General features: G+C 34.2%; 1 protein-coding gene across 33 annotated transcripts in view; it reads right to left on the bottom strand.

Moving 5' to 3' along the window:
* The window catches only part of Mbd5 (methyl-CpG binding domain protein 5), a 437449-nt gene that overhangs the window by 17552 nt on the left and 406869 nt on the right, over positions 1-13028 (bottom strand). For 30 of the 33 annotated variants that reach the window (XR_015450821.1, XM_087210018.1, XM_087210009.1 and 27 more), the window contains one exon: positions 2811-2923. Coding sequence is in view for 31 of the 33 variants with exons in the window: in XM_087210018.1 (XP_087066144.1) it covers positions 2811-2923 (113 nt within the window). In the remaining 2 variants the exon portion in view is untranslated. The remainder of the gene's footprint in view (positions 1-2810; positions 2924-13028) is intronic. The other 3 variants (XR_015450822.1, XM_087210032.1, XM_087210034.1) reach the window with 1 other exon arrangement.

A 13028-nucleotide genomic window follows, 5' to 3' on the forward strand; every position in this document is an offset into this window, starting at 1 on the left:
GGCTCAGAAGCCCCTCCCTCTGGGCCGGGAGTGGTGCGAGGATTGGTGGCCTGGAAGCCCCTTCCTCTGGGCCAGGAGCAGCAGGACAGAGGGTGGCCCAAAAGCCCTTTCCTCTGGGCTGGGAGCAGTGGGAGGGATGGTGACTAGGAAGCCCCTTCCTCTGGACCAGGAACAGTGGGATGACGGCTCAGAAGCCCCTCCCTCTGGGCCAGGAACAGTGGGACTCAGTACCTTGGTCTGGTGGTCTGGTGTCCTCTGTGCCTTTGTAATGTGGAATCAGGTGGCTGCCTGTCTGCAGTGGGGTGATTTGGTGTCTTCTGTGTGACTCAGGATCTCGGTAGGGCGTGCACAGACCTGCCTGTCTGCAGCGGGCTGATTCCCCGAGAGTTGTCCTTGATTGTCCACTGTCCTTCACATTCTGATCAATCACCATGTTCTGTCAATTTTACCTCCCAATTTTTCATGACTACTTTTCTTCTTTTCAGTTGTCTTAACATTCATCCTCCTATCATATCTGTTGAAAGTAAAAGTCCAACCACCTGCCCCTTCAGGCACTTATATATAATAAGATAAAGATCCCATTGGCCCTGTCTAAGTCCTTCATGATTTACTTTCGCTTATTCTTCTGGCCACACTCTTATAACTTCCTAGCTCTGATTCTTTACCCCAAATCCAACTGCTGGTCTCATCTGAACACTATTCCGCCCCACCCTATCTTGGTCTGGCTAATGCCTGTATAGCATGTAAGGAGTCTTGACTCAGATATCGTCTTTTTTAAAAACTTGGGTTTAATGCCATTTTTACATGGTCCCCAAATACATTGCTATGCTTATATTTTAATTATTTGTTTCTGAAATCTATCTCTTTTACTAAGGGATAAGCTCCAGGGACTGTAGCACTGTGCCTGGCACAGATTTTCTTTCTAAATAATTCTCTTTAAATTGGGAATAAATGATTTGTTTATTTTATATCATTTATCACTTATGTAATTTGAACTAATTATATGAGCTATTTGGGTTTTAGTGTCCTCATTTGTAAATCGGCTCAGTAATTATGGCCAATTTTGTGATTGGTAGAATAAAATAATGGACTTGAAATTACATGTGCAAAATGTATAGCATTCTACAGGCCATCTACAAGGCAAGTCAGTCTGTTCAGACAATGGTGTGATAAATAAAGCTTTTTTTGTTAACATTTGCTTCACATTTTTTTCTTTTACCTTTCCAATCTATACTCTGAGTTTATGGCTATCATGAAAATTTTTGATAGTGCCCATATTAACTCATCACAAACAGTAAACTGGCTTTGAAAAAACAACTTCAAAATTGTGGTTTGTTACTCATTGCTAAGTAGAAAATGCATGGGAAAATAATTCAATTCATTTTGAGGCAATGTATCTAAATATTTGGAGAAGTTTTTTCATTTCTATGTTATCAACTCTGTTTTGCATGTAATCCAAGTAACTGGCATGTTTCAGTGGTGGAAATATTTTGGAAAATTTTTACACCAAAGAAATAGACACTGTTGGATATCCTACAGCAACTGGTCGACTGCACATTTGTGATGTAGGTATTCTGCAATTTCCCTTCTTTCATCTGGACCTGGTATTACTTTTACTGGCCTTGTCCTACTCTAACCTCTGCAGAGGAAGTGCCACTTCAGTCAGTGTGGAGGGGACCTGTATCTCAGTGTTTCTCATGAGATATGCAGGGAAGTAACTGGTAATTCACTCAGCCCTCACTACTAGTGCCAACATGTAGCCTTCCACAGAGTCTGCACATAGGTATAGGATTTGCCTATGGCTGTCATCTTCTTGTGAGGCAATCTATGGAGATGAACATTCTGCCTAAGATCTGTTGACTTAAAATTTTACCACGAAAGAATTGTTGAAAATATCACAAAGGGAAAAAGGGTGCCCAGTAATACATATTATTGTCATCATTATTTAAGCCTTTTATGTAAAATATATTAATTATTCTGATCTCCATTTTATAAATCTTTATGTGCAAACGTATGTTAAAGTGATATTTTAAAAGAGATAATAAGATACAAAAAGACTGAGCTTAGGTGTCAGTATTTGGGGGATAAACATAAGGATTATTTTATAAACAAAAATTAATATGTAATTCTTGGTAATTTGATAATCCATAAATCATAGCAACTGAACAGGTATATCAACAATATATTTACAAATAATGTATGTATATAAAGCACATTTGTAGTTCTCTACATTAATATGAATAGCCATGATACATAAAACTACATTGTATAATGGCAAAGATGGTTTCTAATATTATCTACTTATCTGTACTAAGAAAATAAATACCCAGAAAATCTTGATAATGGCCTAAAGTTCAACTTCTTATAATTCCAAAGAAAATCTATTTTAAAGTCTACACCCCTGCTGTGACCAATATTCATTAGTGAGCATATTAGTTTGACTAAATGGTTAATCTGCCACATTTACACGTGTACAATTAGGTATTATTTGTCCCATCCCAACATATTTGAATTACAAATGGATAGACTCACTAAACTCATAGAGTACATTTAATTGATATTGAAATAACTAATAATCCTATTTCCCACTGACGAAGAAGCAAACCCTACACACAGAGTAAACATAAATTGTTAAAATATTTTTTTAATAGCTAGTTTGGCTTCTCTATAGTGGTCCTCTTTGGTGATAATTCTGACTGTACAGAGGCAGGTCACAACATAGACCAAATCAGTGTGATTTGATTGTTTCTTTGAAGGAAAACTAGTAAATTATATTCTTGAGAAACAAAATAGAAAACAAAAATGCTTACTTTCTGTTTCTTTTCCGGGCTCGGCTGTAGGCTTCCAAACCTTCTGTTAGTGTCTTCAACTTCTCGGGCTCCACCTGAGTGAAGGTATGAAGACCAAACCACATTACCCAGACCTGTAATTGTTAAACACGGTTTTTTACTTTCCTGCTGTACAAGCAGGTGCACCAGGGGAGGGAGCTTTAACTTTCACTGCCCTGACAAATTTTCTGTCCTTGCTCAGAGGTTGATTCAGTGGCTCCAAGCTGCAAGATCAGCAGAAATGAAAGACTGGCTTTGAAACTGTCAACATTTGAAAATAATATCTGGGGAACAAAACTTAGTATTAAAATGACTTTCATTTCACAAAATTATATAAATCAGAAACCCTGGTTTGCTTTCTCTACTGCCTGATGCTTAGCAACCACACATCAGAATTCCTTTAAGGAAAGACAGGAGATGAAATTAGGGAAGAGAGTGGGCTTTGTGGCCAAGAGATTGGAGTTTGGATCTTACCTCTTTACTTCTTAGCATGAGAAAACATTTAACTTTTTTGAGACTCAGTTTCCTCCCGTTTAAAATGAGGACAGTAACACCTACCTTCTTGCTAGAGTTGCTGTGAGCATTAAAATGTGACATCATGCTGAATACAGCCTAGCATAGAGCAACTATTATTATTTAGGATGTGGTATGCTCTGCAGAGGCCACAAAGCAAATGGGGCTGCAGGCCAAGGGTGGTTCGTGCTGGTGTGGGAGAAAGCTGTTATCAATAATACCTTATGACCACGTCCCTTCTCCTGCCCTGCTTTATCACTACCGATTTGGGTAAAGTGCTACCTTAACAGTTCGGCCACCAAGAATGGTGGTGGTGATCGTGGTGCGAGTACACAGTGCAGCCTTTATTCCCCACTTCCACCTACCCAGTGATCTCTATCATGGTTCTTGAAGTCACACACTCTCTCGAGAAAAATGCTAAATAGGAAAACTTGTATGTCAGTTGTGAATAAAAGGACTGTTAGAAAACTTTTCTATTTTTATTGACCTGTAAAAAAATTGATCTAAGTAAAAACAGTGTTGCTTGCTGTGTAAACACAGCTTTAAGGCAAATATCCAAGCCATCTGTTACTCCAGTTTCTCCTCCTTGCTCCTAAGCCACTTTTATGTAAAAATTCAGAGCTCATAAAAATACCTGAGGAAGAAAATAAATACTAATTCGCAAGGAACTTATTAACCTTTGTCTTTAAATCTTCTTGTCTGACCCATTAATTTCATTTATAAGTAATTTCTCTATGACCCTTTCAAATCTAGTAAGATTAACAAAGTGTTTCCATTATGTATGAATACATGCATTTCTAATTGTTCAGTCAGGTAAAAAATCAAATAATGGAACTTTATTTTTCTTTTCATTGTACTTTGTCTTAAAGAATTCAAATGTCTCATATACACAAGTTCATTGGGGATATCTGATCCATTGTGTGCCAGAACAAGAGACAACTTTGTTCTGTATAATACCTTACATAAAGAAAAGTATCCTCTGATTGGATGACTAAAAGAGCTTAAGTAAGCAGAATACATCCATATGTTGTTATAAAAAACAAAAAAGTCTAAGATATATTTTCACATTTCATGTTAGAAATGAAGTTCCATCTTGTGTTCCCTCACATGTAGGGAATAGGAAAGATGTTGTGCATATTATACTTATGTAATCAATAACTAATTCCACTTATATTTAAATCATCTTCTTGCCTGCAGAGAGAGAGCTGTCCTGTAACATAAAGTTCAATTAGATCTAAACTGGTGTAGTGAGAGATTTTAAAAGGTATTGGTCAGGCCACAGAATGCAGGTTCACACTGAAACAAAGCAAGACTCAACAAATGAAAACTTACCCTCTTGGTCTTAATGTTAAAAAACTGTTAGGTCAAACTATCTTTTAAGTCTTCCAGTTTTATTTTTAATTAAATAAGGAATAAGGGACAGTAAAAACATTTCTTGTGCATTTTTATGTAAAAGGCACTGTTTTATCATTTAATATGCTAGTACTACCAACTAGTATTTTTCCTCTGCAGATGAGACTCCAGAGTTTTAGTTAACATGGCCAGAATTAAAACTCAGCTCTAGTTCCAAAATACTTAACTTCTTTCCACCATAACAACTGCAATATGTTTGAATTATACAGTCATTTATATATATATAAATTATGTATAACATTTTATATAAATATACAACATATATAACATTATATATGTTTTATACAAAAATTTATACATATATAAAGTTATATATAAAATTACACACATTCACAAAATATATACACACAAATGCACACTCAAAAATTAAACTATTTAAAATCAAATTACAAGTTAACAGAAGTTTAACAGAAATTTAATAACTTGCCCAAATTTATCTTCAAAATTTTTTGTGCTTAGATAATTTTCCAGTGATTTTTTTTTCCTGAACTAATTCTCTAGCATGGTTCTTCATTTAAATCTGCCTCTGAGGCTCAAAGGTACTGTCATAATGAACTATATTATTTATAAAGGACTCAGTGACCTTGAAAGACAAAGAAATGATAATGCTTTCTAAAACTAAATATAAACAAGATACATACCACTGTGGATTTCTGCTATGAGAATATTATATCCAGAGGAAAATGTTTAATCTTTTTCAGAATTTTAGTACTTTCCTATATTGTGTAATATATTTGAAGATTGTGTGTTGTTTCTGGGGAAATATTCATATATTAGAACAATATTCAAGAAACTCTTTTAATGATATGCTAAAAAACTGGTATCAGAGAAGAACAAAATAAATTCAGTATATCATCAAATGGAAATCATGCTTAATTATTTAATGAACATTCCCTTAGAAGTTACTTAGTTAATTTATGAATCATAAAAATACTGAAAATCAAGTACACAAATGTAACATTAAAAAGGATAAACATATACAAATATATTTTTTTAAATTTATACTGAAGGAGAAAGTAATTTAAGATATTAAATACTTTTACCTATAATTATTGGATTCTTGTACATTTCTAAGCCAGAGGTTCTATAAATAATTTAATTCCTATGTTAGTGAGAAATAGAGGACTTCATAATTTATCTTTAGTCATAATCTGCCTACACAGTCTCAATAATTATTATCCCAATAATGATACTACTTAGTGGTAATGGCCATCATGGCATAACTCTTTACATATGTTATTTAATAATCATCATCAAATATACCTGAAATGTATGTGTATTTATAGTTCACATATTACTTTATATATAAATACACATATGTTGACTATTTTTGACATTTAAAATTTTTCTTTCACTCATCCAAATTCTTTAGATACAATAATTCTTCAACACACAGTCTCAGAGTGCATTCAGTGGGGTTAGAAACATACTCATAAATCCAGGTACTATTATATGGTAGAGGATAAAGAGCTTTTCTGATGAGATCGGGCGTGTTCAGGGTGGTATGGCCATAGACTAAAGAGCTTTTCTGAACAAGGCTGAGTTTCTGGTTATTTATTTTGTTCACAAGGCACATATTAAACATTGAACGATTTAACTTTATTTGGGGTCAGGAGAGCAGCATGTAGTGTATCTCAGAAGTAACAAAAGCTATGGCAAAAGGAGATGCGAATCTTTCAGAAATCCATACCAATCCTCTAAAATGAGGTATTGTACATATTACAAGAATCTGGATCAATAAACCTAGATCACTTTTGAATAGAACCAGTTAACTAGAGGTGATGTCAAAATTCCCTGGTGGCTTCATCCTGATAACACCTCTCTTTGTCAATTATTTGCCACTACTTAGTTCTGGGGAAAGCTGTCAAACAAAGGTCAAAGGATAGAGCACATGCCATATCACAGACTTTATAACAGAGCTAAGACAGCTGACCTCAAGCTTCCCTTTCAATTCTTCACTTCCCATTCCATTTTGACAATGTTCTGTTGTTGGGGGAATGGTATGATGAAAAGAGAACTAAGCTTAGTGTTAGAAGCCCAGGGTTAGGGCCTGCCTTAACTGCCTGTGATTTGTGTCCTGAGGTGTGCCACTTCTCTGAGCTTCAGTTCTCTCACAGGTAAAATGGGGATAGGTATGCACATCTAAAAAAGACCATGAATATGAGGTGCTTTAAAAATACCAAAGTATTCTTTCTCAAAATGTCACTAGTGGTAAGTGAAATTATTTTAGGTGGAACATGAACAAACCTTTAAGCATTTTAAATAGTTATATATTCGTGTAGATGTATATTAGAAATGACATTATGTCTATGATTTCTCACATAGGATAAGAGTAAAGATGGCCTGAATAGTACCTAGTACATACATGCCCAATACATTTTTGTTGGATGAATAAATTAGTAAATGAGCTGAAAAAAATTTAAGGAACAATAGTATTAGTAATACACAATTTTGAAGTCTGGAAAATACAGATCTAAAGCAAAAAGCAAATATGAAGCACTTATTAGGATTATTACTAACAAATATTTATTAAATAAATACTTAAAATAATAGAACTATTTCAAAAAATAACATCTTAAAAGTGAAAAAATCCTACTTAACTTAAATGCAGTATTTCAATGTTTTTGAAAGAATGGAAATTAATGATAAATAATTTCAGATAAAAAGTCAAATCATTTGTGACAGAAAGGATAAACCCAATTTTCTAGCAATAGAACACCAATAGAACTCACTTTGAGAAATCCTTTATTGAATCCTATTATTTTTTCATATGAACTAACCACATCGACATTATCACAGTTTTAGTCAGTGGCACTATCTGAAGCATTATTTTTGTGTTTCCTTTCCTCCTCACTTTGGATAGCAGTGTTTTTAAAGGCTATAGAACTGTATTACAGGACAGTTAGTCTATTCTAAAAGTGATAATAAATTCCATATCAGTTTATAGTACATAAACAGAATGAAACGTTTGGGTAAATTTGAATTTTTAAGAATACACTGTTTAAAAAGTTCATGTCACAGAAGCATGTATTTGCCTTAGACTTGGGATTCTTGTATTGACAAGCTTGTGCACTCTGTGCTGGATCTGTCACTTGTATGAAGGGAGACATACCTCCTACTACTGCTGAATCTTGCTCAGGAACAAAAAGTTTCTGATATTCCACAATTGACTACAATAAAGTTTAGAGTCTTACCCAAGCTTTCACTAAGTTTAGTCTTGATATTCACATTTTTTGTCTTATTTCATTCTTATTTCTTACTATCCCTCAAATTTGGATCAGAAACTGACTTAGTTGGCTTAGATTTTATTTTTCTTATTACTTTCCAAAACCTATTTTCCTTTTCACGGAGATCCTTGTGCTGATAGAACATTGTTTTCCTCTCCTACCACCAGCCAAAATGCAGCCTAAGTATTGAAGATATTGATTGAGTACAGAGAAAAGGATTCATTTCCAACAACAGTTAAGGAAATAAAGTGAATACATAAATAGTATTTTCAACAGAAAATTATCAAAGAGCAAAAATTAGCTAACACTGATAATCAAGCATAGAAATAATATTCTTCAAAGTAAGATGTTTAAACATCACAGGAGGCACAGCTCCCAAAGTAGGTCCCCAGGCTCACCTTCTTAAGGTTATACACCCAAGAATGCAAAGGAAGCCACATCTGTTACGTACCACACTATCAAAACGTGTGTGCTCGTGATACTGAAGTGATACACAACAAGGTTTCTGCCTCCAAATAAATTTGGTTATGAGTTTTAATGATAAATTTTGTCAGCTTTTTAAACCACTATTCAAAGAGCAATTTTCTCACTATCTGCCAAATACAACCACGTAGAACAAAGTCAAAGTGTGATTCTAAGGAAGGGCACTCTCTCCTCACTGGTTTTCTGTAGACGTTTCCTTGGTAATTAGGAGGTATCTCTCTACAGGTTCAACAACAAATGTTTCATTGAAAAGAAACATCTTGGTGCTGCTTTGGTAATAAATCCTTTCTTAAATTCAGCTCAGTCCGTAATACATATTAAATGAAAGAGCAGTGAGGGGCGGGGGATGTAGCTCAATGGTGCAGCACTTGCCTGGTAAGCATGAGGCCCTGAGTTCAATTCCCAGTACCGCCCCCCAAAGTAAGAGTAATGAAATATTAATACCAATGGGCTGATGTTCAAAAAGTGAAAATTATTTATACAGAAACAAAATAAGAATTTCATAGTTTACTATTATTTTGTGCGAGACAACTTTTTAAGGCTAATTTACACAAGATCAAAAGTAGCAGATAATTATGGAAAGTACTTTAGAAAGTATTTTCCTTATTTTAAAATAATCACTGAGATGAATACATAAAAATAATCATTTCCCCTCATAGTTGCATAGGCTTACAATGTTTGCAGTTTATGGCAGATATATGTAAAACTGAAAGTAGCCATTTTCCTTTCTACCAATTCCCTATTACTATGCCAAGATCTGGAAGAGAATCTACCTGGCTAGGACTATGTATTGGGACACAACACTGAGGTCTTATTTTTGGCCATTAAACCACAAACAATAAAGGTTCATGGTTTGGAGAGAAACTTGCACAAGAATAATTAGAGTGAGTATAAAGTATAACCATCTTCCAGTATACACATCATTACAAACTGATTACCAAGGGAAAAAATAATTAGGAGATGCCACTTCCTGAACAGTAAAAGGCACACAGTCCCCTTCCAGTGCTGTTTCATACGTTCAATATTAGAACAGTAATATATCCATGAGTCCCCCAAATTTTTCACAAATCATTAAAAAATCTCTACTAATTAATATTGATGTGTTGGGTTGGGGAGGTAAGAATGTAGAGGTAGAAAGTTTTAGTTGATTTTTTTTTAGAAAGTATCAGAAAAGAGGGACTTTAAAGTTCACTCAACAAACTGCTTTAAAATGTTTCAATGTGGAACTTTTGCTTGAAATGAACAGTTTAGATACAGCAATTTGTACGTGATGTGAACTATTTCATTCATCAAATATATTCCTTATGATTCTTTCATCTTGTTATGACTTATATCTAGATATTTCCCCAAAGCCTCATGCGGTCATAGGTGGGGCTTTTTGGAGATGGCAAAATTTAGGGTGTGTGATGCTGGGATTAAGGATGTGATGTTGGGTTTAAGGGTGGCCCACCCTGGGTGTGGGTGGCATCATCCAAAAGGTGGGTAGCTTGGAAAAGATAAAAGAGAGAGGCAGGCTGTTGATGTCTGCTGCTTTGCTACTTTGCTGCTTTGCTGGCTTCTGCCTGCTATAAACTGTTTGTCCTCCTTGATGCCTCTCTGCCATGCCACCCTGCCTTGTAGCCAGTTGACTATGGACTGAAACCTCTACAAACTCTAAGTTGAAATAAACCTTTGTTCTTTACCTTTGAGTGTTGGGTATTTTGTTTCAGCAACAAGAAAAGTAACTAAGACACATCCTCAACCTGATTAGGAAATCCTCCACACATGGATAGTGCATAGATGAATAATACAGTAACAAAATTCAGTTACCTCAGTTCTATAATGGTGTCATCCTGTTCAGCCATACAGAATAAGGATAGCTTGGATAATCTATCTATGGTATTTCATTTAATTCTTAAAACATCATTCTGAGTAGGAATTAATATTCCCAGAGAGATGAGGAGACTGTAGCTCCTGGGAGATTAATATACCTAAACAAGGGCACTTACATAACTGGTAGTGCTTGGATTAAGCTCACATCAGAATGCTCAAAGACAGGCATCTTTCTGCCATGCTTTGTTTTCTCTCTGAGTCTCTAGTATTTGATGCTTAGAAATCATACCTCTTAGGAGATCACCTCAGAAACTGCAGAATATTTCTAATGTGTTGTCAATCATTTTGTTACATATTCTACCCCACTAAGGATTTAAAATGCTCTTCTAAGATCATAAACTGACCAAGTCATTTACCATAATGACCAACAGAGCCTGCTAAAATATTAATGTAAGGACCATTAATGTAAGGACAGCTGTTTGTAGGATCAGAGTTCCAGTCACAGCACTGGCTTCTTTTGGATCAGAGATTACTCATGCAACATGAAAACATGAATGGTGCCCAGCTTGCTTTGAAACAGTAATCTGCAATCCTGTTAATTAATTATTTATATTTTTTATTTTGCCTACTTCCAGAAAGAATGTGGAGTGACTGGCTAAGAACAAAGACTATGAACTAAAAATAACAAATGATATGTTGTCAGATAGGTGGGAGATAATAAAACTATTTTAAAACTTGAGTTAACATAGATTTTATCTGGTGGGATCTGATTGAAATCTTGGATTACTTTAGTAGACACAGAAACAGTATGAAAGCTAAGATGCTAAGAAGGTTTAAAATGTGTAAGAAAATTGTTTGGCAAAGGTTTTCTTTTGAGACACTACAAAGTTAAACACTAGGGGAAATGATCTCACATTCCACTTTAGCAAGGCAGAATTAATAGCTTTTACTACAACAAACAGATTGTTTATGAAGCTAATCTCTGTCTTTCTCTCTAGAGTTTATTAAGGTATCAGACACTTTAGTATAGAGAAGGGAACTTAAGGCATTTCTTACCTTTGTAAAAGCAGAAACTGGTTATTAATGCATAAGGTTTTATTTATTCAACATCATAGAGCACTAAGAGGTTCTAGATAAATAAAATTTTCATCAAAATTGGTTCATTTGAATAAGAGGACAAATTTTTTAAATGTTTTATTAGAGAGCTTTCTGAAATAGATTTTACTTTTTCTTACACAGATACTGAACATAATTTAATCTTTTCTTGATGAGCCACAGTCACTAATGTGTCACGCAAAGTCTACTTGGTTTTAAGTCAGACAAACCTGTTTGAAATTTTACCTTTTCTGGTGTTATGAAATGAGAGTATTGCTGGGCTCGCTGGAATCATTAAATAAGGAAGTCCTCCCTTTGTTGTTTTGTGAACTATAGGAGAAAAAGGCTTTTATGAAGTAGTACTTTGGATTTATGTGTAAAAGTGAGGTGAGTCCTGAAGGACCCGAGGTTTGTAAAAACAGTAAGTGCCCTAGAGCTTTTAAGGCTGTTATACCTTGCTTTTTAATGGTAGATAAATATTTCATACATTGTCATTAATATTTTATTACATGTTTTTAGTTTTCACCTCAAAACGTGTGCCTTAAATTATGCTTTCTGAATTACTAAAAATACTTTCAGTGTATATTGATATGAAAGTTTTAACTTGAGCATGCAAAATTAAAACATCAGGCAATAGAAAGAAGATTTGAATTTTCTGAAGCAATTTCATGTTCCCTTTCAGGAATTTATCTATTGACTAAAATAAGGAAGAAGAATCTGGATTTTAAAACATTTATTATTATTTTATTGTGAATCAAAACTAGTTTGATTTAAATTTGTTATTTAAAAGAAGCAAAATAAGTCTTTCTTGTACTCTTAAATACTTTTTTTTTTTTTTAAAGAAAGTTTAACATCAGTGAAAAACTCAAACTCAGGAACATGCCAGCACAGATTATCAGAAGATTCAGACCACTCTTTAATGTGAAATGTGTTAAAAGTACATGCCCTTATCCTCCCGAGGGTAGAAAAAGACATTTAGATAAGGCATTTAGGACAGAAAATATGTTTCTAGGGAAGGCGGCCATAATCTTTAGTTAAGCTTTTTATAAAATGACACATAAAAAAAGACTTGATTCATTGGCACAGAATTTGTAAGACAGTTTGGTGTGTACATTTTTTATATGTAGCAGTTCTATTTATGTCATAAAAGCCCACTTTTGCTGTTTCTAATTATTTTGTGAATAAACTGTCAAAAATATTTAGGTTTACCAAGCTAGAAAATGTTTGTCTGGTCTCAGAAGAGTACAGAGAATAAAATACGTTGAGAACAGGAATATGGAATTCATTTTCTTATCAAACGTAGAAACATTATACCCAGACTGTATCCTGACAAGTATATATTAGACATTATAAGCAAAGGTTTAAGGACCTCCTGTTCCTTTGGAGAAAGACAATCCTTTTATTGTGTTGGCAAAAATGCTTTCATTAAAAAAAAATGCTTTCATTAAAATGCTTTCATTTCCTGGCATTAAATCTAAGTGGCAGTAAAAATTTGAGCAAAGTTGAAATAGTTCTTTATACAATATAGTCTTCAAGAGAATAATATATACCTGTAAGAATAATTTTACTTAAGAAGATGAAAAATTATGTTTCTTCAACATATGAGGGGGAATGGGCATAATTATCTCCTGGTCAGATATAAATTTTTCTATTTAAA

The sequence above is a fragment of the Heterocephalus glaber genome, unplaced genomic scaffold (assembly GCF_053883595.1).
Source record: "Heterocephalus glaber isolate CG9 unplaced genomic scaffold, H.glaber_assembly_v1.0 deba00001097, whole genome shotgun sequence".
Classification (NCBI taxonomy): Eukaryota; Metazoa; Chordata; class Mammalia; order Rodentia; family Bathyergidae; genus Heterocephalus; species Heterocephalus glaber.